This window comes from Bubalus bubalis, chromosome X (assembly GCF_019923935.1).
Source record: "Bubalus bubalis isolate 160015118507 breed Murrah chromosome X, NDDB_SH_1, whole genome shotgun sequence".
Taxonomy (NCBI): domain Eukaryota; kingdom Metazoa; phylum Chordata; class Mammalia; order Artiodactyla; family Bovidae; genus Bubalus; species Bubalus bubalis.
The window spans coordinates 131449994-131475750 of NC_059181.1; the positions used below are offsets into that span (position 1 = coordinate 131449994).

Here is a 25757-nt window from a genome sequence, read left to right on the forward strand (position 1 = left end):
ATATTAGATGTGACGGGAAAAAAAATTACTAAAGATAAGGCTGGAAAGAAAGAATGGGACTAGATTGTGAAGAGCCTTTTCTGCTACATTTAGAAGTTTGAATTTCATCCTGCCAGCAAAGGTTTTTAAGCAGTGTGTTAATTAGATCTCTTTCAGAATGTAACAGTAGTACATCCATAATATGAAAGATGGATTGAAAGAGAAATAATCAGAGGCCACAGATCTGCAAGATAACTATGCAGTGGTTTAAGTAAAAAATGATGCAAGACAGGCCTCAAGAATTTATTCACATCCATAAAAAATTTCAATGGTAACTACCTATATGATAAAATTCTAACTCAACACAGCATTCAAGGCTCCTGACAATCTAAAGTTGTGCCAACCTTTCCAACCTCACTTCCTGTCCCTTTTTCCCCCATATCTTACAATCCAGCCACATGAGACTAAGTACCATTTCTTCAACTTGTTATATACATTCTATCTCCCATGTCTTCATTCACACACTATCTGTTACTTCTGCACAGACAACTCTCAACAAACTCGTACAGCCTTCAAGCACCAGGTTCCAAAAAAAATTGTTATATCTGTAAGTCTTCCCTGACTCCATCTCTCTCAAGGCAAAAATTTATTAGGCTTTCTTCGAGGCCTTCACATCACATCATTCATACCACTAATGCAGTTTCTTATCCCTTCTACTAAAATGGCTGAGCTGAAACCAATCGTTTACAAATAAAATTCAAAGTAAATTTTACATATAAAATCACAAAATTTACACACACACACACATATACATACACTTTTTTTTACCTGATAAAACTTGAATTTGAACCCAAGAATATGACACAGTGTTTGCGGTTCACACATACTCATGTAAGATTCTAATAAAGATATAAAGAAGTCATCGTGTTCTGGCCTGCATTCAAACACTTCTAAAATGACATCCAGAACTCTATTGGGATCCAGATTAAAGCATCCTGTAACAGATGAGATATACACAAATTCAAAAGTGATTATACATCATTTCTAGAAAAATCATTAACTTTCAGGGACAACTTACATAAAATAAAGACAACTTCTTTTACAAGTTTGCCTTCTCTGCCCCAGAGGGAAATCTTCATTTTCAAGGTCATCAAGACAACCCCCCACATTTTACAGATGAGAAACATGACTTTCCCAGGATTACAGAGCAGATTACTAACACAGCTGAGCCCAGGACCCTGTGACACTAAGTGAACCTTCTATGCCACATTATCTCATCAATTCTTGTTTACTCACACTAGTGAAAGAGATTCACATTTTTAATTCTTATCAAAATATGAAAATCAAACAACGTGTTTTACAAGTTAGACAACTTTTATGCAGAACTATTTGGAATGTGGATAAACAAGTTAGAAGCTCAGGTTTGTGAAAGTAGAGCATCATTTTTAGAATCATATTTTAGTTTTATCTTATATACACAACAAAGCTACAAAAAGTAATTATATATTGATAGTTTTTGGCAGTAATTCTAAAGGAAATCAGGTACACTGCTGATACTAAAGATATGAGAATACCAAGGAGCTGGGGACAAAACACAAGCAAACAGAGAAGTAAGAAAACAATCTAGGTAGATCAGGCAAGAGAAGGGAAAGAAGCACTTAATAGGGACTGATGGTTACTTACCCTTGCTAATCTCCTAGAGTAAGTTAAAAAGGCCAATAGACATGAATTTAATAAACATTCCTATCAGCCACCCTACTCTCAATACTATTATTACCTCTATTTGCATTCATCTTCAGCTGTTACTATAATCATATTATAGTGCAGTTAGACCCTATGTGCATTTGAGAATGCAACCATTTACACATAATAAACAATGCAAAATAAAAAAGACAAATCATTTAAATGATATAGTCAAAGACAGATCTTGCTGTGATTTATGTCATAGAGTGTTTTGCCTATGTTTTCCTCTAAGGGTTTTATAGTGTCTGGCCTTACACTCCCATTGGTGGGAATGTAAACTGGTACAGCCACAATGGAGAACAGTATAGAGATTCCTTAAAAAATTAAAAACAGAATTATTAGGTTGGTGCAAAAGTAACTGTGGTTTTGCATTGTTGAACTTTGCCATTTGATATTAGAAGGCATTCTTAAATAAATATACTTATGTTCTATATCATTTTAACGTGCATTTCTCACTTTATGTTTTTTGGCTAGTAACTTATTACTTGCTATTTATTTCATATGTATTTTAGACCAGGGAAATGATGTTAGACAAAAAGCAAATTTGAGCAATTTTCTTATTTGAATTCAAAATGGGTCGTAAAGCAGTGGACACAACTCGCAACATCAACAACGCATTTGGCCCAGGAACAGCTAACAAACATACAGTGCAATGGTGGTTCAAGAAGTTTTGCAAAGGAGACAAAACCCTTGAAGATGAGGAGCACAGTGGCTGGCCATTGGAAGTTGACAACAACCAAATGAGAGGATCATCAAAGTTGATTCTCTTACAACTACATGAGAAGTTACCCAAGAACTCAACGTTGACCATTCTGTGGTGATTTGGCATTTGAAACAAATTGGAAAGGTGAAAAAGCTTGATAAGTGGGTGCCTTGTGAGCTGACTGCAAATCAGAAAAGTCATCACTTTGAAGTGTCATCTTCTCTTTTTCTATGCAACAACAACAAACCACTTCTCAACTGGATTTTGACATGTGACAAAAAGTGGATTTTATACAATAACCAGCGATGACCAGCTCAGTGACTGAACCAAGAAGAAGCTCCAAAGCACTTCCAAAAGCCAAACCTGCACCAAAAACAGGTCATGGTCACTGTTTGGTGGTCTGTGTGTGCCGGTCTGATCCATTACAGCTTTCTAAATTCCAGCAAAACTATTACATCTGAGAAGTATGCCCAGCAAATCAATGAGATGCATGGAAAACTGTAACACCTGCAGCCATCAATGGTCAACAAAAAGGGCCCAATTCTTCTCCATGACAACACCCAATTGCACAGCACACAACCAATGCTTCAAAAGTTGAACGAATTGGGCTATGAAGTTTCACCTCATCTGCCATATTCACCTGACCTCTCGCCAACCAACTACCACTTCTTCAATCATCTCGACAACCTTTTGCAGGGAAAATGCTTCCACAATCATCAGGAGACAGAAAATACTTTCCAAAGTTCACTGAATCCCAAAGCACAGATTTTTATGCTACAGGAATAAACAAACTTATTTCTCATTGGCAAAAATATGTTGACTGTAATGGTTCCTATTTTGATTAATCAAGATATCTTTGAGTCTAGTTATAATGATTTAAAATTCAGGGTCCAAAACCGCAATTACTCTTTCATCAACCTAATACCATAAGACCCAGCAATCCCAATCCTGGGCATATACCTGGAGAACATCATAATTCAAAAAAATGCATGCATCTGAATGTTCATTGAAGCACTATTTACAACAGCCAGGATAATGGAAGCAATCTAAATGTCCATCAACAGATGAATGGATAAAGATGTGGTACATATATACAATGGAATATTACTCAGCCATAAAAAGAAACGAAATTGTGCCATTGGCAGAGACATGGATGGACCTAGAGGCTGTCACACAGAGTGAGTCAGAAAGAGAAAAACAAATATTGCATAATATCACTTATATGTGGAATCAAGAAAAATGGTACAGATGAACTTATTTACAAAGCAGAAATAGAGACAACAGATGCAGAGATCAAACATATGGACACCAAGGGGGAAGGGTAAAGTGGGATGAACTGGGAGACGGAGACTGACACATACACACTACTATGTATAAAATAGATAACTAATGAGAACCTACTGTATAGCACAGGGAACTCTACTCAAAGTTCTGTGATGACCTAAATGGGAAGGAAATCCAAAAAAGACGGGCTATATGTATATGTATAGCTGATTCACTTTGCTGTACAGTAGAAACTAACACAACATTGTAAAACAACTATAATAAAAGTTAGATTTTAAAAATTAATTTAAAAAATAAATGATATAGTCAATTTCATCCACCATTCATCTCAAAATAATATATGCTGATGACCCAGAGTGAGCACATCACTCTGCTGTTCCCTCAGTTTATATCAGTTCCCTTATGCCTTGTGCACCAAGCTGAATGGAATTCTTGTATTTTTAATAACAGATTTTTCATTAGGCATAGCCCCTAATACAAGCTAACCACTTCATCTGCGGCAAGCAAATAAACACTGATTTATTCTAATGCTGGAGCAAAAAAGAACAGTGTCAATTGAGGGAAAGATGTTGGGTCTAACCACTGTACATTATGGATGACTTAGAGGATTTTTCAAAGAAAATTCTTATATAATATATTAATGATTTCTCTATTAAAGAGTTACTTCTATTATTTCCACACTTAAGTGTATTAAATGCTATAAAGCTAATGTCTAATTTGCAGTATCTTAGCCATCACTTAGAAAACCAAACCCTCCAAATTTAAGTATTTCTTTCTTCCTTTTATGAAACCAAAGCTTAGAATACATTTTTCTTCCACTTCTCATACTAAGGAAAGAAAGGACCAATACAATGATCATCTTACAGAAAAGAGTTCTACTTTCATAAATTCTCCAGAGATGTTTACCTAAAGCTCTGGGAAGAAAACTTCTGAATATTTTTGCCTTTCCTTGCACCCTCAAAAAGTATGGTCTATGAATGTACTCCAAAATAGTGACTCCAAAATAGCAACTGGAATTTTTAAATACTGCTGGTGGAAATATACAATGTAAAATAGTTATGACTACTTTATAAAATCACCAGCTTCCCTAAAAGTTAAACTTAACACCTACCATATGACCCAGCCATTTCATTCCTAGGTTTTACCTCAAGAGAAAAAATGTTTATGTCCATATAAAGACCTATACGCAAATATTCACAGCAGCTTTATTTATAATAGGACACTCAAATATCCATCAACAAGTGAATGGATAAAATGTAGTACAGTATAACTGTAAATATACAGTGGAATACTACCCAACAAGAACGACTAATACAAGCAACGACATGGATAAATTACAAAATAATTATGCTGAATAAAATAAGTCAGACCAAAAAAAAAAGTTCACTGTATGATTTCATTTATAAAAGAATTACAGAAAATATAAACTAATCTATAGTTTAGAAAGCAGATCACTGAACTTTCCTGGTGATCCAGTGGTTAAGAAGCCACCTGCCAATGCAGGGCACATGGGTTCAATCCCTGCTCCAGAAAGATTCCACATGCCATGGGGTAACATGGCATGCCCATGCACCACAACTACTGAGCCCATGCTCTAGAGCCCGCAAGCCACAACTATTGATGCCTGCATGCCCTAGAGTGTGTGCTCTGCAACAAGGGAAGCCACTGCAATGAGAAGCCTGCACAATGCAACTGGAGCCTGCTCACCACAACTAGAGAAAACCCATGTTCAACAATGAAGACCAAGTACAGACAAAATATTTTTAAAACTTTACAAATTAAAAAAAAATGCAACAGCATTATAAAAAACAAAGCAAGCAGATCATTGATTATTCTGGGAGGAAATAGGGAGTAAGGAGGAATGAAATACAAAGAGACAAGAGGAAATTTGGAGGGTGGGTGATAGAAATGTGCATTATCTAGATTGTGGAGATGTTTTCACAAGTGTATATATGTGTTAAAACTCAAGCTGTACACTTTAAATACGCACATTTTATTGTACATCAATTATGCCTAGATGGGCTTCCCTGGTGGCTCAGATGGTAAAGAATCTGCCTGCAGTACAGGAGACCCGGGTTCGATCCCTGGGTCAGGAAGATCCCCTGGAGAAGGGAATGGCAATCCACTCCAGTATTCTTGCCTGCAGAATCCCATGGACAGAGGAGCCTGGCAGGCTACAGTCCATGGGGTCCCAAACAGTCAGACACAACTGAGCGACTAACACTTCATGCCTAGATAAAGTTGGAAAAAAAAAAAAGCCTTCAAACTGCTATAACACTAACAATAGAGTATGGAAGTAGGATCTAGCAAACTTTCCAACCTTATAGCTGCTCCTACATTTACTAAATATAAAAATTCACTCAACTAAATAAAAATGAACAATGCTCTATTCCATCAGAGAACAAAAAGATACATTGAATATACTTTAGAAAAAAATGTTAGCTTATAATTACCCATTTAAGCTACAGTCCACAAAACTTGTGTATAAAGACTAGAACAACAACATATTACATGGAAATGCTGTGTTTCATTCACACTGCTTTACAGTTTATATTTTCAATGTGTTACAGAATGAACCATTGATATATTATGTTTTGTTTAAGAGTATTATTTCACAAAGGTTATTTTACAATGATCTGTAATGTCAACCAATTTCCTTCTAGAAGCAATTTAAGGTTGTAACCTAGACGAACAGGATGCAATATTTATTTATAACAGATGACAATGTTTGCATCTCTTACCAAAAAAACCTGGCTTATGAGTTTTCTGTTATATGTCTCAGGTGCCATAAGTTAGTCCAATCAATTGGAATGACCTATGCTACACAATGGGCTTTCCCAGTGGCTCAGACGGTAAAGAATCTGCCTGCGATGCAGAACAGGATTCGATCCTTGGGCTGGGAAGATGCCCTGGAGAAGGAAATGGCTACCCACTCCAGTATTTTGCCTAGAGAATCCCATGGACAGAGGTGCCTGGCAGGCTACAGTACATGGGGTCACAAGAGTCAGACACAACTGAGTGACTAACACACATATGCTATATAACAAAGAAAAAGAAACCAAATGAAGGATTTAGAAAATCATTTTTTAAATGGCAGAGATTTACTAAATAACAGTTAAGCTATTTCATATACAATTAAGATTTTTGTATCAATAAGTAAGCTTAAAATGTACAAAATAATTTTTTTTCTAATGGCAATTGTGGTAGAACAGGCAATCTTGTGCTCAAACATCTTAAAAAGGCTTTTATCCAGCCCAAGCATTGATAGTCATGTCATCCTGAGAAAGAGCATAAGCCTACCCCCTACCTCTATATCAGGTACATTAAGCAATACACACACACACACACACACACACACATGCTTTTTCAGGAACAAACAGGGAACCATATGGGAAATAACATTTTAAATAGTAGACCTGTAATGGCCATGGATTCATTCCTTCATTTAAATAAACATTAAGTAACTACCCACTCCAGTACTCTTGCCTGGAAAATCCCATGGACGGAGGGGCCTGGTGGGCTGCAGTCCATGGGGTGGCTAGGAGCCGGACATGACTGAGCGACTTCACTTTCACTTTTCCCTTTCATGCATTGGAGAAGGAAATGGCAACCCACTCCAGTGTTCTTGCCTGGAGAATCCCAGGGATGGGGGAGCCTGGTGGGCTGCCGTCTATGGGGTTGCACAGAGTCGGACACGACTGAAGTGACTTAGCAGCAGCAGCAGCAGCAACTACCCACTATGTACCAAATGCTTGTGATACAGAGATTAATAAAATGCCTTCCCTACCCATAACAAAAGTTCACAGATTTTGGATGATACATCTTTGGAAAAAACGCAATGAAAAGTAACTGAATGTTCCCCAAAGATGGATAAGATGGCCAGTATTAGAGGAACTAACTGCAATTAGAGGCAAAAAACATGATTAAAGTGACAATGGTTCTTTTAGGGACAGGTCAAATTGAGATTCTTAACAGAAACAAAAAGACCTGGGTAACACTGCAAACATGACTGGGAGAGACGTCCAGCCTATACATTTTCGACAATAAAACAGAATGCTAGCTTCAATTATCATGTTCCTGACAGAATAAACCTTATAAGACAAAAAAAATCCATGTTCTTAACAAAAGGACATGATGTAGCTCTGGCATGTAGAATTACTTAAGAAGCAGGCTAAGCGGTGGTCTGAATGTTTTTTGTACTTCCAAAATTCATGTTGAAATTCTAATGCCCAATGAAATGCTATTAGGAGGTAGGCTCTTTGAGAGATGAATAGGTCATAAAAGCATAGTCTCATGAATCAGAGTAATGCCCTTAGAAAAGAGAGCTCCTTGCCCCTTTTACCACATGAGAATACAACAGTAAGTTAGCAGTCTGCAACCCAGAAGAGGGCTGTCATGAGAACCCAACCATGCTGGCACCCTGATCTTGGACTTCCAGCCCCCAAAACTGTGAGAAATACATTTCTGTTGTTTATAAGCCCCACAGTCTATGGTATTTTGTTATAGAAACCTGAATGGACTAAAACAGGCTAATGAAAACTTATGCTAGACTATTTCTAAGAAATAGTTTTGCAAAAAGAAAAAGAAAAAGAAATAGTTTTGCAAAAAACTGCACATTTCAAGGCAAGAACCAGAGAAGCAAGATGCAGAGCAATGCATCCAACAAAATAAAAGTATAATAGTTAAAACAAAAAACTATACCTAAGAACCCCGATTGCTGTCTTCTTTTTGTTAGTAGAGATAAATTACTTCTTTGTAACTCATGTATAGGAAAGAAACACCAAAAAAGCAAGGCCTTAGGTAAAGGAAGCAGTCAATTGACTTCCACTTCCAAGGGATAGGAGAGTGTTGATACAATAAGAAGCTTCAAGGTTGAATGGCTCTTATATGCAAACTGATCTGAAGACAGAATACTAAGTACATTCAAGACAATGTACTCAAAGGGGTTAAATGTTCCATAATCTGCCAAAGAATAAAATCATTTGACTTGGGGTTTTGTTTTTAATGTTTCTCTGGTCACTTAACAAGCAACTAAGAGGGCTTGGGAGACTGGAGGAGGAGAGACTCTCACCCCACCCTTCCCACCTCCAGTCAGATTTACAACCTTGGACACCAGGTGACAAATGAAGGTCCTGAGGTTTGGCAAAGAGGGCTCTGATTCTGCATGAGAAGGAAAGGATCAGAGAGTCAAAGCCAAAAAGATCCTGGGCCACTAAACCCCAAACCAGCTAGAATCATTTTCAGTCTCCAAAACTAAACTCAAGCTAGCTCCATGACTAATTTTTAGACATAACTTTTTATTGACAGCAGCAATCAGCATACTACACCCTATGGATCAAACCCATTGGATTTTTGTGGTAAAGTTGTGCTGTCACAGACACTCCTTTATTTACACGTTGTCCACGGCTGATCTCACACTACAATGGCAAAAGCGAGTAGCTGCAACAAAAAACATATGGCCCACAAAGGAAAAAAATATTTACCATCTCATCCTTTACAGAAAAGGTTTGCTGACCACTAATTTAGAAGAAAGAAAAGGAAAGAATACCTACTAGTTATTACTTTTTCTGAAGGGCATACAGAAGAATAGACCTCTTATAGTTTAGTTCAGCAATCAGAGTCCATCTCTGGGAGTTTCTCGGCAGTCCAGTGGTTAGGACTCAGCACCTTCACTGCTAAGGGCCCAGGTTGAATGCCTGGTAGGGAAAAGATCCCACAAGCTGCTCGGCATAGCCAAAAAACAGAGAGTCCATCTCTGATATTCTTTCCCCTAATTTATAAAATATGCTTTTTGCCATCTTGATGTGGGGATCATCTGTGAGGCATCTATGACATGGCAGCTCAAAAGCCTAATAATCACTATACATTCCTATTAAGTTTCTCAAACTTACTGTCAGACTTGAGATTGCAACCACCAGATAGACTCATAACTGTTCCTAATCCTTGCTTGCTTGCAGTAAACAGCCCAAGGCTATCTGACAGAATATAAATACTGTTTTTCATATTTAGGACATAAAATTTTGACATGCCAGAATCTTTTAGGGAGCAAATGACTACCTTTTAATTATAGAATGATAAATAAGGATTTCTCCTGATCAGACAAAGTACCCTGAAATATAAGTGTATCTAAAATGCAAGCCTCCCAAACCAGATACCAGTTCTGTCAGTGGCTGGTGAAGGAGATCAGACCTGAGATAGCTTAAGTATTATCTGTCTAGATTGCTCCTAGAGAGAAAAAAATGGGAACAAACAAGAGGAAACTCATCCAAAGACGTCATGAAAAGCAGGATGCTATGTTAGTGAACTCCTCTGGCCAGATGACAAGGACTACCTAGAGTCTGCACTGAGGAGGAATCTGGTAAATTCTAACACTGAAAGAGTGAGTACTCAGTCTTAACTTCAACTATGAAAAATTTCTTTCTCAGACAATGGGGGAGGAGAGGAATCAGCTAGCCAAAGAGAAACAAACACTGAGCCAGGGAAATGAACTTTCTCAAATCCTCCATGCTGGGAGAAAGAGGCTAAGAATCAGTATAAGCTATCCTAGAAAAGGGGATGGAGAAGGCAACGGCACCCCACTCCAGTACTCTTGCCTGGAAAATCCCATGGACAGAGGAGCCTGGTAGGCTGCAGTCCATGGGGTCGCTAAGAGCCAGACACGACTGAGCGACTTCACTTTCACTTTTCACTTTCATGCATGGGAGAAGGCAATGGCAACCCTCTCCAGTGTTCTTGCCTGGAGAATCCCAGGGACGGGGGAGCCTGGTGGGCTGCCGTCTATGGGGTTACACAGAGTTGGACATGACTGAAGTGACTTAGCAGCAGCAGCAGCAGCAGAAAAGGGGAAACATTCATTTGTTTTTCAACTAGTATTTATTCAGCACCTACGTACCAGGCACTAAGGTTAGAGGTACTAAACAAAACACACAAAAACCCTCATTCTCATGGAACTTACTTACATTCCAGTGGGGCTGTGGCATAAAATACAGCGCATATTATATGGTGCCAAATGCTCAGAAGGAATATAGTGAACAATAGGGAGTGTTGCGGTGGGGGTGAGGTAGCCAAAGAAGTCTACACTGCAGAGGTGGCATTTGAGTGCTTCTGGGCTATCGTGCTTTGTAGTACACCTGACAGACTAGAATAGAGGGTTAGCCCAAGAAATCAAATTCTTTAAACTCATGGAATATCCATGTGAGTCATGAGCTTACAGCTGTGACTGCCACTGTTCTTCAGATACAGTAACATAACCTGTTCTCTATGGGGACAAAGTTCAAGAGAAGAAAGTACACAGTGTATGTTACTCTCAGTTAGATAAAAGCATACAAAAATCCCTCTCTGAAATGTTCCCAAAATAACAAAGAACTAATAAAGTATAAACTCAAGGACAAAAAATAGAAGGAACAAGGACAGACAAGAGATGTCAACAAACAAGCAGATAAAGTTTTTAAAAATGTGAAGACCTCATACAGCACAGAACTTTTATGTAGGGAATACCATTTTGACAGTACATGGCAGGATACAAGGAAAGACAAACCTATAGCAAGGTAGTACTGACAAACATCTCAAACTAGATTAAAATGCTGCAGGAAAAATGTAGAGCCTACCCTGGAAAGAACAGAAAGGAAACCCTACAGGTGATTTTTTTTAATGGGTCACTGCCACACAATTTAAGCAAGCAAGAGCCCTGCAGCCCTAGGGGATTACCAGTCTTGGTGTTAAACTGACAACAGAAGTAGCAAAGAGACTTAATCAGCTGCCAGAATAAAACTTACTTCAAAGAAAAGGGTAAATTTAAACTAAAAGCTCCTTATCTCTATACCAGTTGGTCACCAAAAGCCTAAGTTAAAAGCAAAGATAACTGTAGTAAATCTAGTTTTATCTGGGTCCCCAGTGGAGAAAGGAGGAAAGGACTAGGATACCTCCTCCCTCTTAATCATACATAAATTTCAAAACCACAGAAAATACCTGAGAATTGAGCATAAGCATCCTCTAAATCCTCTGGAGAAGGGAATGGCAACCCACTCCAGTACTCTTGCCTGGAGAATCCCATGGACAGAGGAGCCTGGTGGGCTACAGTCCATGGGGCCACAAAGAGTCAGACACAACTGAGTGACTGAGTGGACATATCCTCTAACAAAATATAACCAGTGAAGGACTTCCCTGGTGATCCAATGGTTAAGAATCCACCTGCCAACACAGGGGGCGTGGGTTCAATCCCTGGTCTAGGAGGATTCCACGCGCTATAAGGCAACTAGGCCTGTGCACCACAACTACTGAACCCACCTGTCCTGGAGCCTGTGCTCTTCAACAACAGAAGCCATCGCAACGGGGATGCACTGCAACTAGAGAAAGTCCCATACAGAGCAACAAAGACTCAGCACAGCCAAAAATAACAAATTAAATAAATAAAATTTTATATAAAACTAGTGAGGCAGAAAATATGACTTCTCCAACAGGTTTCAAAACTTAAGACATCCAAGTGTTGCAAAATCTTCCTTGAGATAGCATAACACCTAACAAATAGCAAAAATTCTTTCCATTCTTGAAAAATCAGAAGTACCTTATTTTTCTATCATTTATTCCTCCTTTCTATAGAAGCAACTATTTCTTCCAAATGCTCAATACAAAAAACAACGCTAGGACTTCCATGAAGGTCCAGTGGTTAATAATCTGCCATGCAGTACAGGGGACGCTGGTTTGATCCCTGGTCAGGGAACTAAGATCCCAACATGCCACCGAGCAACTCAGCCTGCATGCTGCAACTACTGAAGTCCGTGCACTCTGGAGCCCGCATGCCACAACTAGAGACCTTGCACACCACAAGTACCGAGCCTGCACACTCCAGAGTCCAAGTGCTGCGACACATGACCCAACGAAAACACCACATGCTGCAAATTCAGATCCAATGCAGTCAAATAAATTTAAAAACAGAAAGAACAATGCTAAAGAAATTCTATTCAAAAGCTAGGGAAAATAATACTCTCCTCTTTGTTACACTTTTATAACATCTGCTGCACTTACTTTTAACAGATAAAATGTGTATCAAAGTTGCTTAGTATTTTTAAAATCAAGTTCAAAAGAACTGAACATCTCCACATTTCAAGAGTTCACCAAAGATTTTATTAAAGTTTCACTTTTGCTTATTTTCTGCCCTCCATAAAATTATTGGAAAATATCTAAAAATTAAAGATAGAAATGCTAGAAAGCAGAAACTAATGTAAACACAAGGGTAAGAGTACCAAAAAGATTTCTTACAAATATCATCTCAAATTTTTTTCTGTTGATAATAATCTTAAAAGTACAAGCTGGACACTTCTCTCATTTCTTAATTTAAAAACAAAGATCTATAGAAAATGCACTAAGTTTGTCTTTATGAATATTCTTCAACAGTCAAATTTATTCTTAGTAACACATACTATATAATGTACATCTTACCTATTAAAGATTTGATATTTTCTAAGATTAAATCACTAGTAATATTTCCAGATAAATCTTGCCCCAATTCAGCAATCAGCTTGGCATAACCTTCATTTTCTTCTCTTAACAAATTAAATTTTTGCTGCTTATAACTGAAATTAGATAAACATCATAAAGCAGATAAAATTAATTTCAATTAACAGGCCTGCATAAGATTAATGTATTATTTTCATTGAATTTTCTTACTCTTATATTAAACCACCAAAAGAACAGTTGTTGAAAGTTTACCTCTTTGTATATCTTTTAGGATAGAAAATAACAGTGATTCATAAGAGACACCCCAATATGAATTACACAGGGGAAACCAGCTACACAAGGAAATGATACTGCTAACGTAACACTATCTCCATCATTGACAAGAGTATACTCTAGTTGTAAATTATTTTACTGGTAGTAATAAAAATGTTGATTATTTTAACTTCTAATAAGGAAAAAAAATCAACACTGGTTTCACACAGGTAAAGTTCACTGCTGACTCAATAACCATAGGCCACTCTTAGAAAGAAAAAACACGAGACACACTCTAACAGCAAAAACAACAAATGTCTTCAAAACACCTTTAAAAATTTCTGGTATTCAACATGGGAAGTAAAAAACATACACAGGCACTTGATCTGCAACATAAAAATGCATGTACTTACAAGAGTTTTGTCTTGATTTTAACTGACTTTTGATTGAATTGCTGTGATTGTTTGATAAGCCCTAATGATTCCAATGTTTCTGGATCCAAGCGTTCCTTTAGAACTGTGTCTGAAACTAAATACTGTATTAAAAAATATTAAAGGCCATTTATTCCTCAGCATTCCAACTATGCATCCACAATCTTAAAACATGCAAAATAATTTTCTCAAATAAGAATATTAAAATCACATATTATATACACATATACAACTTTATAAAATATGGAACTTTATAAAGTTGTAAACTTTATACAACTTTATAAAAAGGCTTAGAACTTCAATTTAACAAAAATGATGACTCTCAAAGTATTGAAAAATACAACACGTAGCTTTTTAAAACTTCACTAAAAATTATATGCATGCTCTCCATAGCCTACAAATGACAAGAACTACAGATGTAATTCTGATTAAAATTAAGTCTGATTAAAATTGAATTTTCTTTAAAATAATGCAGCACTTCAGCCTTCTTTCGTTTCTACTGTTTAAGTCAGATTCTAGTGCAGCAAAGACAAGGACATTATTCCAGATCTGAGTAATGCCATTCCTCCTTGGTTCTAAATTTATGAACATAAAATGGTTTACTAGACAATGATTATGACAAGTTCTAGAATTTACTATTTTTAAACTACCTCCATTCTTTTTCTCCTTGCCGAATAGTTTATGAAAAATCATTCAGTTTAAAAGCTGTCCACATCATTTCTACTCATCTGATAGATACTTACCTTTTCCTTAGTTAGAAACTTTCTAGATCAGGAGTATCACCAAAGTTTCTATATGCATAGACAGTTTGATACAGTAGCATGCCTATTTCATAGAAACAGCATGTCTAATTTTACAAAGCATTCCATTTCAAAACCCAAGTCTCACCTTATAATGAACAGTCAACTGAATGTCAATATCCTCCTCCATTAACATGATTCATTGTGATTACAATCATTTCATAAAAAATTGAGAAATGGAAAGTATTTTTAAAAACTTACCAAACATGCTAATACCAATTGTGTAAAATAATCTCTCTTGCTTTTTTCTTCTAAACAATTTGTTTCAATATCTACAATGATGAAGGAAAAAAAGGTGAAAGTTTGATGATTGATTTTTCTAGACTACAGAACTATAACATACCTTGCTTCTTTAAAACTAGCTAAATTTAAAATACCTCATTCTGAATTGGGGGGAAAAGTTTAAACTGTGATAAGCATAAGCTGTCCTTCATACGCATATGAATAATTAGAATTAATTTCTCACGATATTGAAGACTGACCTTGTGGCCAATGGCATATTCATAAAATGGTCAGTTGATTATGGAGCTATGTGCTAAGGCACTGGAAGCAACAAAGCTTCAAAAAACTACTGCTTTCAAAAAAAAAATGGAAACATTCGGGAATTTCCTGGTGGTCCAGTGGTTAGTACTTGGTGTTTTCACTACCCAAGGCCTGGGTTCAACCCTTGGTTGAGGAACTAAGGACCCACAAGTCGTGTGGCATAGCCAAGGGAAAAAAAAAATGGAAACATTCAAGCAAAGTTTAAATGACCACGTGTCAGAGACAATAAGGTGGAAAATTGAACTGGGTGACAACAAAGATCTCTTCTAATACTAAAGACGCTATTATTCATGAAGATCAAGCCTTTGACTGACTACATTGGTACCACGTACCATGTTCTAACCAAGCTACTTGGTCAGCAACTCTATGAAAACTGTATTAAAAGATATTTTTAACATCTTATTTTGAATTACAATTCTAGTCAGCAAAGAAAAATTCAGTGGTTTCATTTTCTTCCTACTTAAATATTTTTTTAAGAAAATGACACCTCCTTGAGCTTCAGTAAGTTATTCAAAGAATTTGTCAAACAATTTTCTCATCTAAAGTATAGAGGAAATAAACAATTAGTTCTAAACGCTAAGCATCAAAAACTTCAACCAGGATTAGCAGGATTACCAGACTGATTTCAGAATTATTGTTTTAACTGATTACACACCATTACTTTGCTTTAAAAATCAACTTATATTTAAAATGTACTACAGAAAAAGGCACCCATTTTAGTGATGCAATAAAAATTCTCCTCTAAGAGTTCTAGGGTTCCCCTCAGACAGACATTGTATCACTGCTTTCCTTCAGTTTACTTTCTATTGACATCACTAAGAATCAAAAGAGAAGAGGATCTATTGTTAAACACATCCACATTTTCCTGGCCCTTCTCCACTTTTCCTTCTTGGAAAGTGCCATTTTCCAATATTCTGACTACTATAGCTAAGCACACAATCAGATCAAGGGTATTAAGGGAATTTCAGCGTGCAATTTATACACCCTGTAATGTACTGTAAATTGCAGTACAATCTCAATCCCTCAGTAAGACTTTAAATTCATGTGCATCTCGTCAATCTTTTCCAGGGACTCCCAAGTGGTCTCCCCATTAACTGGTTTTCTGGTCCCTCCCCAGCCTAGAACTTCAAACACACTGATCTTGAGAGGTCAGGACTAAATTGGGCCTCTTCTTTTAACTAATATCTATCTACTCTCCAAGGCCCTACACTGGTTTTCTGGTCCCTCCCCAGCCTAGAACTTCAAACACACTGATCTTGAGAGGTCAGGACTAAATTGGGCCTCTTCTTTTAACTAATATCTATCTACTCTCCAAGGCCCTACAGTCCCTAAGATCTACCTCCAAAGTCCCAAAAATGAGAGTACTTGGGTAGCAGGTTCATCTTCTACAAACCAAATATATTCTCCTCTTAGCCACCAGACCTGATTAAGATACAACTCTCTGGGTTCTGACCATGTTAGGAAATGCTTAATGGGACCTCAGTAAATTTCTTAGCTAAACTATCTCAATCATCAACACAGGAATCTATTATCCCAATTATGCATTCCCTGTTTACTTTATTCTTTTTATTCTTCTAACTCATGAAACTATTCCAATAAATTCATATACTATTCCTGACTCCTCAACCCCAAATCAGCATCAAAATTCTCTTTAATTTCCCTCTGATTTTACTAAAAAGTCCTCAGTCATTTAAAACTCTAGGCCCACTATTACCTATCACCTAACCCAGCTCAGATGTCCCAACAGTGCATCAAGTTACATTACACTTTCCTTTTGAGTTAATATATTAATAACTCTCAGGCCCGTTCACCTTACACGATTAGTCTTTTAAAGGAAAATGCTATCTCAACCAGGAAAATACAGCACTGATTTCCCTTATAATTGTCAAAATATTAGAAAGATAACATGATGCAGTAAAAACATCATGGACTCTAGAACCAAAAACACCCAGGTTCAAACTCTGCCTTACTAGCTGTGTGGCCTTGAGAAATTACTTTCTTAAGCTTCAATTTTCTGATCCATAAACCTACCTTACAGAAAACATTAAATGCTTAACATAGAGAAGATGTTCCAAAACGGCACCTATATTATTATCAGTTATAATCATTATCATTATCATGATCATTATCATTAGAGATAGCTCGCGTTCTTACTCCTATTCCCCTATCTTGGTCTGGGGTCACCCTGGGATCATTTCTTTTTCTGCCAAGGGTAGGAGTGGGTGAGTGAGGGGGGCAGGTGTGGGAAATTCTCTTTCCAAGTTTGCCATCCTAATCTTGCTTGTAAAAATGGACTGGATAGGCTAAAAGAAATTTCCCAAGAGCAACCAAACACCATCTTCATGAATTCATGTTACTAGTAAAAAGCACTGACTTGTAACAATAATTCTTATTACTACACAACTATGAAGAAAAAATATATCCTAACAAGTCAATAAAAAAAACAAATTGATAAGCTGATAACTGATTACCCAGAGAAAGACAAAAATATATTTCTGACACTATCAAGGACTAACAGCTTCCACAAACTGATATCTACAAATCATTCTTTCAGGCTTATAAACGTATCAGTTCAGTTCAGTTGCTCAGTCGTGTCCAACTCTTTGCAACCCCATGGACTGCAACACACCAGGCTTCCCTGTCCATCACCAACTCCCGGAGCTTGCTCAAACTCATGTCCATCAAGTCAGTGATGCCATCCAACCATCTCATCCACTGTCGTCCCCTTCTCCTCCTGCCTTCAATCTTTTCTAGCATCAGAGTCTTTTCTAATGAGTCAGTTCTTCACGTCAGGTAGCCAAAGTATCGGAGTTTCAGCTTCAACATCAGTCCCTCCAATGAATATTCAGGACTGATGTCTTTTAGGATGGACTGGTTGGATCTCCTTGCAGTTCAAGGGACTCTCAAGAGTCTTCTCCAACACCGCAGTTCAAAAGCATCGATTCTTTCGTGCTCAGCTTTCTTTATGGTCCAACTCTCATATCCATACATGACTACTGGAAAAACCATAGCTTTGACTAGACGGACCTTTGTTGGCAAAGTAATGTCCCTGCCTTTTAATATGCTGTCTAGGTTCGTCATAACTTTTCTTCCAAGAAGCAAACATCTTTTCATTTCATGGCTGCAATCACCATCTGCAGCGATTTTGGAGCCCAAGAAAATAAAGTCTGTCACTGTTTCCACTGTTTCCCCATCTATTTGCCATGAAATGATGGGGCCAGATGCCATAATCTTTGTTTTTTGAATGTTGAGTTTTAAGCCAGCTTTTTCACTCTCTCTCTTTTACTTTCATCAAGAGGCTCTCAGTTCCTCTTCACTTTCTGCCACAAGGGTGGTATCATCTGCATATCTGAGGTTATTGATATTTCTCCCGACAATCTTGATTCCAGCTTGTGCTTCATCCAGCCTGGCATTTCTCATGATGTACTCTGCATATAAGTTAAATAAGCAGGGTGACAATATACAGCCTTGACCTACTCCTTTCCCAATTTGGAACCAGTCCATTGTTCCATGTCTGGTTCTAACTGTTACTTCTTGACCTGCAGATTTCTCAGAAGGCAGATAAGGTGGTCTGGTATTCCCATCTCTTGAATAATTTTCTAGTTTGTTGTGATGCACAGTCAAAGGCTTTGGCATAGTCAATAAAGCAGATGTTTTTCTGGAACTCTCTTGCTTTTTCTACAATCCAACGGATGTTAGCAAGTTGATCTCTGGTTCCTCTGCCTTCTCTAAATCCAGCTTGAACATCTGGAAGTTCTTGGTTCACATGTGTTGAAGCCTTGCTTGGAGAATTTTCAGCACTACTTTGCTAACATGTGAGATGAGTGCAATTGTGAGGTAGTTTGAACATTCTTTGGCATTGCCTTTCTTTGGGATTGGAATGAAAACTGACCTTTTCCAGTCCTGTGGCCACTGCTGAGTTCCCCAAATTTGTTGGCATATTGAGTTTGAGTGCAGCACTTTCACAGCATCATCTTTTAGGATTTGAAATAGCTCAGCTACAATTCCATCATCTCCACTAGCTTTGTTTATAGTGATGCTTCCTAAGGTCCACTTGACTTTGCACTCCAGGATGTCTGACTCTAGGTGAGTGATCACAACATCGTGGTTATCTGGGTCAGTAAGATCTTTCTGTATAGTTCTTCTGTGTATTCTTGCCGCCTCTTGTTAATATCTTCTGCTTCTGTTAGGTCCATACCATTTCTGTCCTTTATCGAGCCCATCTTTGCATGAAATGTTCTCTTGGTATCTCTAATTTTCTTGAAGAGATCTCTAGTCTTTCCCATTCTATTGTTTTCCTCTATTTCTCTGCACTGATCACTGAGGAAGGCTTTCTTATCTCTCCTTGCTATTCTTTGGAATTCTGCATTCAGATGGGTATATCTTTCCTTTTCTCCTTATAGTAAAAACAATTTTTTAAATTGAAACTTGACTCATGTTGTATTTATTTGTAATATAATATCTTTAGCGCCTGCTCTAAAAATTAAAATCAATCAATCCAATAGATAGCAAAGACAAATACTTTACCATCTAAATCAGGAGTTTTAAGATTGACAGGAGGGAAAACAAACAGAAAGGGGACACACTGTCGTCCAATCAATTGTCTGCTCTCTTCATTTATCACTCAGTCCACATACATTTTGACCTGTTCATAACATTACTGATGCTATAAAATCTTAAACATCATGAAGGATCAAGGACCGGGCATTTAGATTTGTTGCAATCAAATTCCAGATTCTCAGTAAGACAAATTAAGTAACCTATCTCATTCTAAGAGTTAAGATTAATGAGCTAAAGTAAAGTAATTCATTCCAGCCTGAAAAACTCTCAGAGAATAAGTCTTATTTTAAAGTGAATATTATAATGTCTGGTAATGTTTTCTAACAGATCAAAGTTACAGAAAGTTAAAGACTGATGTGGAAAACTGTGCTCAGATACTTTAATTCAGATTTAAAATCAGAGAAATATATTTGTAATATACATTATTTTTCAAATCCATGCTTCCCATGGAGGGATACTACCTTTTGTTCCAAGTCAAAGAAATTCTATTCTTATCTTGCATGTGAAAATGAAAGTCACTCAGTCTTCTCTGACTCTTTGCAACCCAATGGACTACACAGTCCATGGAATTCTCCAGGCCAGAATACTGCAGTGGGTAGCCTTTCCCTTCTCCAGGGGATCTTCCCAACCCAGGGATTGAACCCAGGTCTCCCACATTGCAGGCGGATTCTTTACCAGCTGAGCCACCAGGGAAGCCCAAGAATACTGGAGTGGGTAGCCTATCCCTTCTCCAGGGATCTTGCATGAATTCTTATTTATTCTGGACAAAGAGAGAAGTTTTATTTTCAAAGCTGGTTTCTCATCCTCAAAACAAAAGTATTTTTGATTACTTTGGCTCTTCTTGCTCTTTTTAAAATTAAAAATCAAAAGAGTACAATAGCAAAGTAATTATCTCTTGAGTGTCCTAAGCTTGATATTCTGACATTCATTGATAACCTGCATTGAATAATATTAATTAGGTGGTTACTAAAATCTGAATAATTCAGATTAACTTCAGAAAACCTGGATTTTTAAACCTGAAATGACTTAACTTAGCTCAATTTTATACAAAGATACATTTGGAAAAATTCAAACCATTTAAATTATAAACTAGAACTATTTAAATATAGTGATTAAACTCACATTTGACTTACAATACTATATTCTCTATAAAGTAAAAAAAATATAACCTAGATTTGTAGAAACATTTGTAAAATCCTTAGCTTAAAAAAAAAATTGTATTTAACAAAGAACATTAATTTTTCAAACACTTTTTACAAGTGAAATAAAGGGTATTTATAAGTGAAATTAATACAGGCTTATTAATACCTACCTAATATGCAGAATACATCAGCAAGAATGGAGGGCATATCCTCACGAAATTCCTAATTTAAAAAAAATATAATTATTCATAGTAAATCCTAGAATAGCACACTAGCAAGTATTATGGGTTCACAATAACACTCTTCAGTAAAACTTAAAAACAAAACCCTAATACCACTATGTTGACAAATAAAATTCTTCAAGTTTCATAATACAGAGAAAATTAAGACAGGGAGATAATGGTTAGAAAACCTGTTTAAATGTCTACCATGAAATAACTTGAGTTAAAAAAAAAAAGAACCTTAAACAAGCACCTCAGGAAATAATAAAAAACACAAATGAGTAACATTTTTCCAATGAAGTTTCATGTCAGAAACTACTGGAATTTGGAGTACCTTACACCTATCTAAAGTAAGAGTGTTTAAAGTGGTACATTTCTCATCTAAAACTTTAAATGCTGTGCTCATACCTGAGTCAACATTGACCTAAGCAAAAATCATAGTATTCAGAACAGAAATCTGAAAAATGCAATAAGTACAAGCAGTTGTCTCATAACTCAAGATTCTCTGAAGATGAAAATAACTACCAAAAATCTGTATTTTCCTTATGCACTGATGTTTGCAGTCTTTGGAAAAACGGATCCAACATTTATAATAGATTTGTCTCCTGACTTCACACTCCCATGCCCAATTTTAGAGCCATTTTTCATTAGTAAGGATCACTGTTCAATTACTGCAATTAGTTTGCTGGCACTATAGCAACACTAAAATTAGCCTATTTTCAGAGAGTAAAGAAAAGAAATATAATTCTAAAGGAAAACCTGGCAGCTGTAAGAGACACAAGATATGTTTCTGTGGCTGATATGGGACAGTGCAATATGGGACTATGAGAATCTAGCCACGACAAAAGTTCCAGCTGCAGAAGCATATATATTACTAAGCACTCAAAGAAAGGGAAGCTAAGAAAGAATGAAACACATTAAGTTCATTTGGACTATTCACTCTCAATAAGTGGGAAGAGTATTAGAATCAAATTCCATTAACACAATAAACCCTATACTCATGCCCAATTTACAGAATGAAATGACCTTAATTGCCAATCAGACATTAGTCTTTTCTTAAGGGCTATGAAATCTGGCTATGTCTACTTGAATGAAAGTGCTCCAAAATAATAGAGCAAGACAAGAGTTTTCAAACACGGAATATCACTTATTGAAGAAATAGACTACTCCTACATGAACTAATCAGATAGAGACAGTTTAGGGGTAAAAGAGAAACTCATACTGAACCTCTACTGCTCAAATATATCTCAACATGATGGGGGGAAAAAATCACAACAACTAAACACAGAAATTCCTTAAGACTATCTTTGGGAAAGCAGAAAAATCATACAAAGCCAAAGGCTACAGACATTTAAAGCCTACAGAAATTCATACAGATATCAAGAAACTCCAGGTACCACCTCAAAAATACTTATTATGAAAGCTGTTCTCAACTGGACATATAATTTTATTTATACAAGTGTAAAACCCAGCCTAGTAAAAATAAAATATCACTTGTAAAAAAAAATGACACTTAACCCCTGTTGTACAATAAACATCTTTACAACTTGAGAGTTCATCTTTCAATTCAAATCCCAAACAACCATGAAAAGTATCTTGTCTGAATCTAACTTAACCTTTCTAGTAAACAAAAGTGTGTGTGTGTTAGTCGCTCAGTCGTATCTGACTCTTTGTGACCCCATGGACTGTATCCTGCCAGGCTCCTCTGTCCATGGAATTCTCCAGGAAAGAATACTGGAGAGGGTTGCCATTCCCTTCTCCAGGGAATCTTTCCTACTCAGGTCTCCTGCATTGCAGGCAGTTTCTTTACCAACTGAGCCACCAGGGAAGCCCACTAAACAAAAGAGTGAAACAGTTTTTTTTCCTCACCTTTAAATAGCCACTGAAAGGTGAGAAAAAAATCTAGTTAATATTTTCTAAAGCAAACATGAAAATTAGCATTAAGTTAGAACCATACTTCATTTTAAAATAATTTCATCCTCAGTTTTTAAAATATATTTAATTTCTAAACATAACCACAAACAAAAGAAAATGTCTTGTTATGTTAATATTGAGAGAACATTCTAACCAATATTTTTTATAGATGTTTTTGCCCTCCCAGCTTACCTAATATTTTCTGCTGTACTCATAGCCACAGAAAAAGATTAAAATACCTATATAACTGTCCAGTAACAATGGCTTACCATTTTGAATAAAATAAAACACAAGTTATATACTTCAGGATCCCCTGTATCAAAGGCAAAAAAAAATATGTAACAATTATCAAATTAAAAAACCATATGCATACTTACACTGATGTCACTAAGAACATTAGATGCCTGTTCATGCTTTAGATTTCCTTTAATGACATGGTATGATAATTCATAAAGAGCTTGCTGGAAATCTGTCAAACATAAAAGAAAGAGTGTAAGGACACAATCTCTTGAACATGAAAGGTAGACCCTCTAAGGGAAGACCTATGTATTTCCTACTTTCAGATTATTATAAACACCAGTGATTAAGAAAAATATATTTCTAATGCTTTTCTCTAGCAGATTTTTCCCTTTTATTTTCACAAAAACACAATACTTAAAGAGTAGAAAAAGGCATGCTGCGGTTCATGGGGTCACAAAGAGCCAGACACAACTGAGCGACTGAACTGAACTGAACTGACTGCACTGCTGTAACATAACTATTGCCTGAGCACCTCCCGCCAATCCTTTTCTGTACGTCTACATATTTTACATACTTGCATTCAGAGTTCACATCATTTGGTACTCTGATTCCCCGACAAACACTTTTAAAAATATTTCCTCCTAGTACCAAAGTCTACGAAATTATTTTTAAGGACTGCACAGAACTCCAACAAATGAATATAAATTAACCATTCTTCTCACCAAGAGATTTTGCAGATTTTTCTAACTACATTCAGATTACAGTTAATTCAATCTCAGGGCTACACTGATGACAAACAGGTAAGGAATAACAGTAAATATAAAACCCATACCCTATCAGAGAAATTTCTTCCCAAACCTAAACCTCAATGTTTCCTCTATTTCCATCAGCATTCAAACTAAAATATATTCAGCCCTCTGTATCCACAAATTCTGTACCCATGAATATGAAGGGCTGACTTGATTCACTGTACTATGCAATTTTATATAAGGGACTTGAGAATACTCGGATTTTGCTATTTGAGGGGGCTCCTGGAACCAGTTCCCTGTAGATACTAAGGGATGATCATAATTACGTATGTACATACAGACAAAAAAAACAGCAGTCCTGTGAGAACTGTCAACCGCAAGTACAGTTGTCTCATTCACAATTAGCATAGCCCCCCTTTCCTGGAGGAGTTTCGGGAGGAGGTAGGAGTTAATGGTCAGGTGAACATATCTTTCCAGCTACCTTTTTCTTTAGTCCCAAACACTAAAATCTTTACCTCCTTCCTCTCTTTAAAAGTAAGAAAACAAGTAACTCTAAAAACATTAATGTAAAACAAAGTCAGTTTATAACCCCCTTTGAAGGAAATCAAAAAATCTCTCAGGGCAACACAGCAAGTTAAGAAATCAAATATTGAGGAGTTTCCCGGTGGTCTAGTGGTTAGGAGAGAAGTCTGCCATGCTTTCCGACATAAAGTTTCTATTTCGCCCTTTGAAATGTGTCTCCTCGGGAGCTACTTTGAGACTGGAATGTAAACAAGTTGTTTCTCTTGTTACTTGCGCCCCCTAGTTTTGCCTAAGATTTCAGTAATAGCGGTTGATACAATGTCAGCGCTGGTGGTTTCAAGTGTTCCCCAGGGCGTTTGCTCTCTCGTAAGATTATAACCCTCGTAACAGCAATTGCACCGCACTCCAGTACTCTTGCCTGGAAAATCCCATGGGCGGAGGAGCCTGGAAGGCTGCAGTCCATGGGGTCGCTAAGAGTCGGACACGACTGATCGACTTCACTTTCACTTTTCACTTTCACGCACTGGAGAAGGAAATGGCAACCCACTCCAGTGTTCTTGCCTGGAGAATCCCAGGGACGGGGGAGCCTGGTGGGCTGCCATCTATGGGGTCGCACAGAGTCAGAGACGACTGAAGCGACTTAGCAGCAGCAGCTAGTGGTTAGGACTCGGTGCTTTCACTGCCATGCCCTAGGTTCAATTCCTGTTCAAGGAACTGAGATCCCGCAATCCATTCAGCTCAGCCATAAAAATAAAAAAATGTTTAAAAGAAATCAAATACTTAAAAATCTCCTTTGGTCTACTTACTACTAGCCACAAAAAGGAACATAATAGAAATCAAAACTTTATCAATCTCCCCTTAAACAATGAAAATAGTATTTTATAATGAAATTAATTTGTCCACTAAATTATTCACAAAAGAAATATAGCCAGATTATTCCAATTCCTTATGAAGGATTCATTAAATATATTCTACCTTTCTCACAAATATGCCTTCATTATGCTTATAATAAATTCATAAAAACTAAAATGCAAAAAAAAAATCTGTTACTATGGTAGGAATATGAGGTCATTTTGATGCTTTCAATTAGCATTAATAAAATGCTTTTGTAACAAATAATACTCATTTGAAATTATCCACACAACTAAGATTTTTAAAAAAGCACTCACTCACCGAAGAACAAAACAGCTGAGCATCATAAACTAAATTCCCGTAAGA

At 36.8% G+C, this 25757-nt stretch overlaps 1 protein-coding gene across 13 annotated transcripts in view; it reads right to left on the reverse strand.

The window, feature by feature from the left end:
* Nucleotides 1–25757, reverse strand: part of THOC2 (THO complex 2) — a 117860-nt gene that overhangs the window by 74786 nt on the left and 17317 nt on the right. For all 13 annotated transcript variants that reach the window (XM_025276461.2, XM_025276458.2, XM_006064995.4 and 10 more), the window contains exons 3-8: nt 23406–23497; nt 21064–21115; nt 14850–14920; nt 13831–13952; nt 13148–13281; nt 808–974 (exon numbers count right to left, since the gene is read on the reverse strand). In XM_025276461.2, coding sequence (XP_025132246.1) covers nt 808–974; nt 13148–13281; nt 13831–13952; nt 14850–14920; nt 21064–21115; nt 23406–23497 — 638 coding nt within the window. The remainder of the gene's footprint in view (nt 1–807; nt 975–13147; nt 13282–13830; nt 13953–14849; nt 14921–21063; nt 21116–23405; nt 23498–25757) is intronic.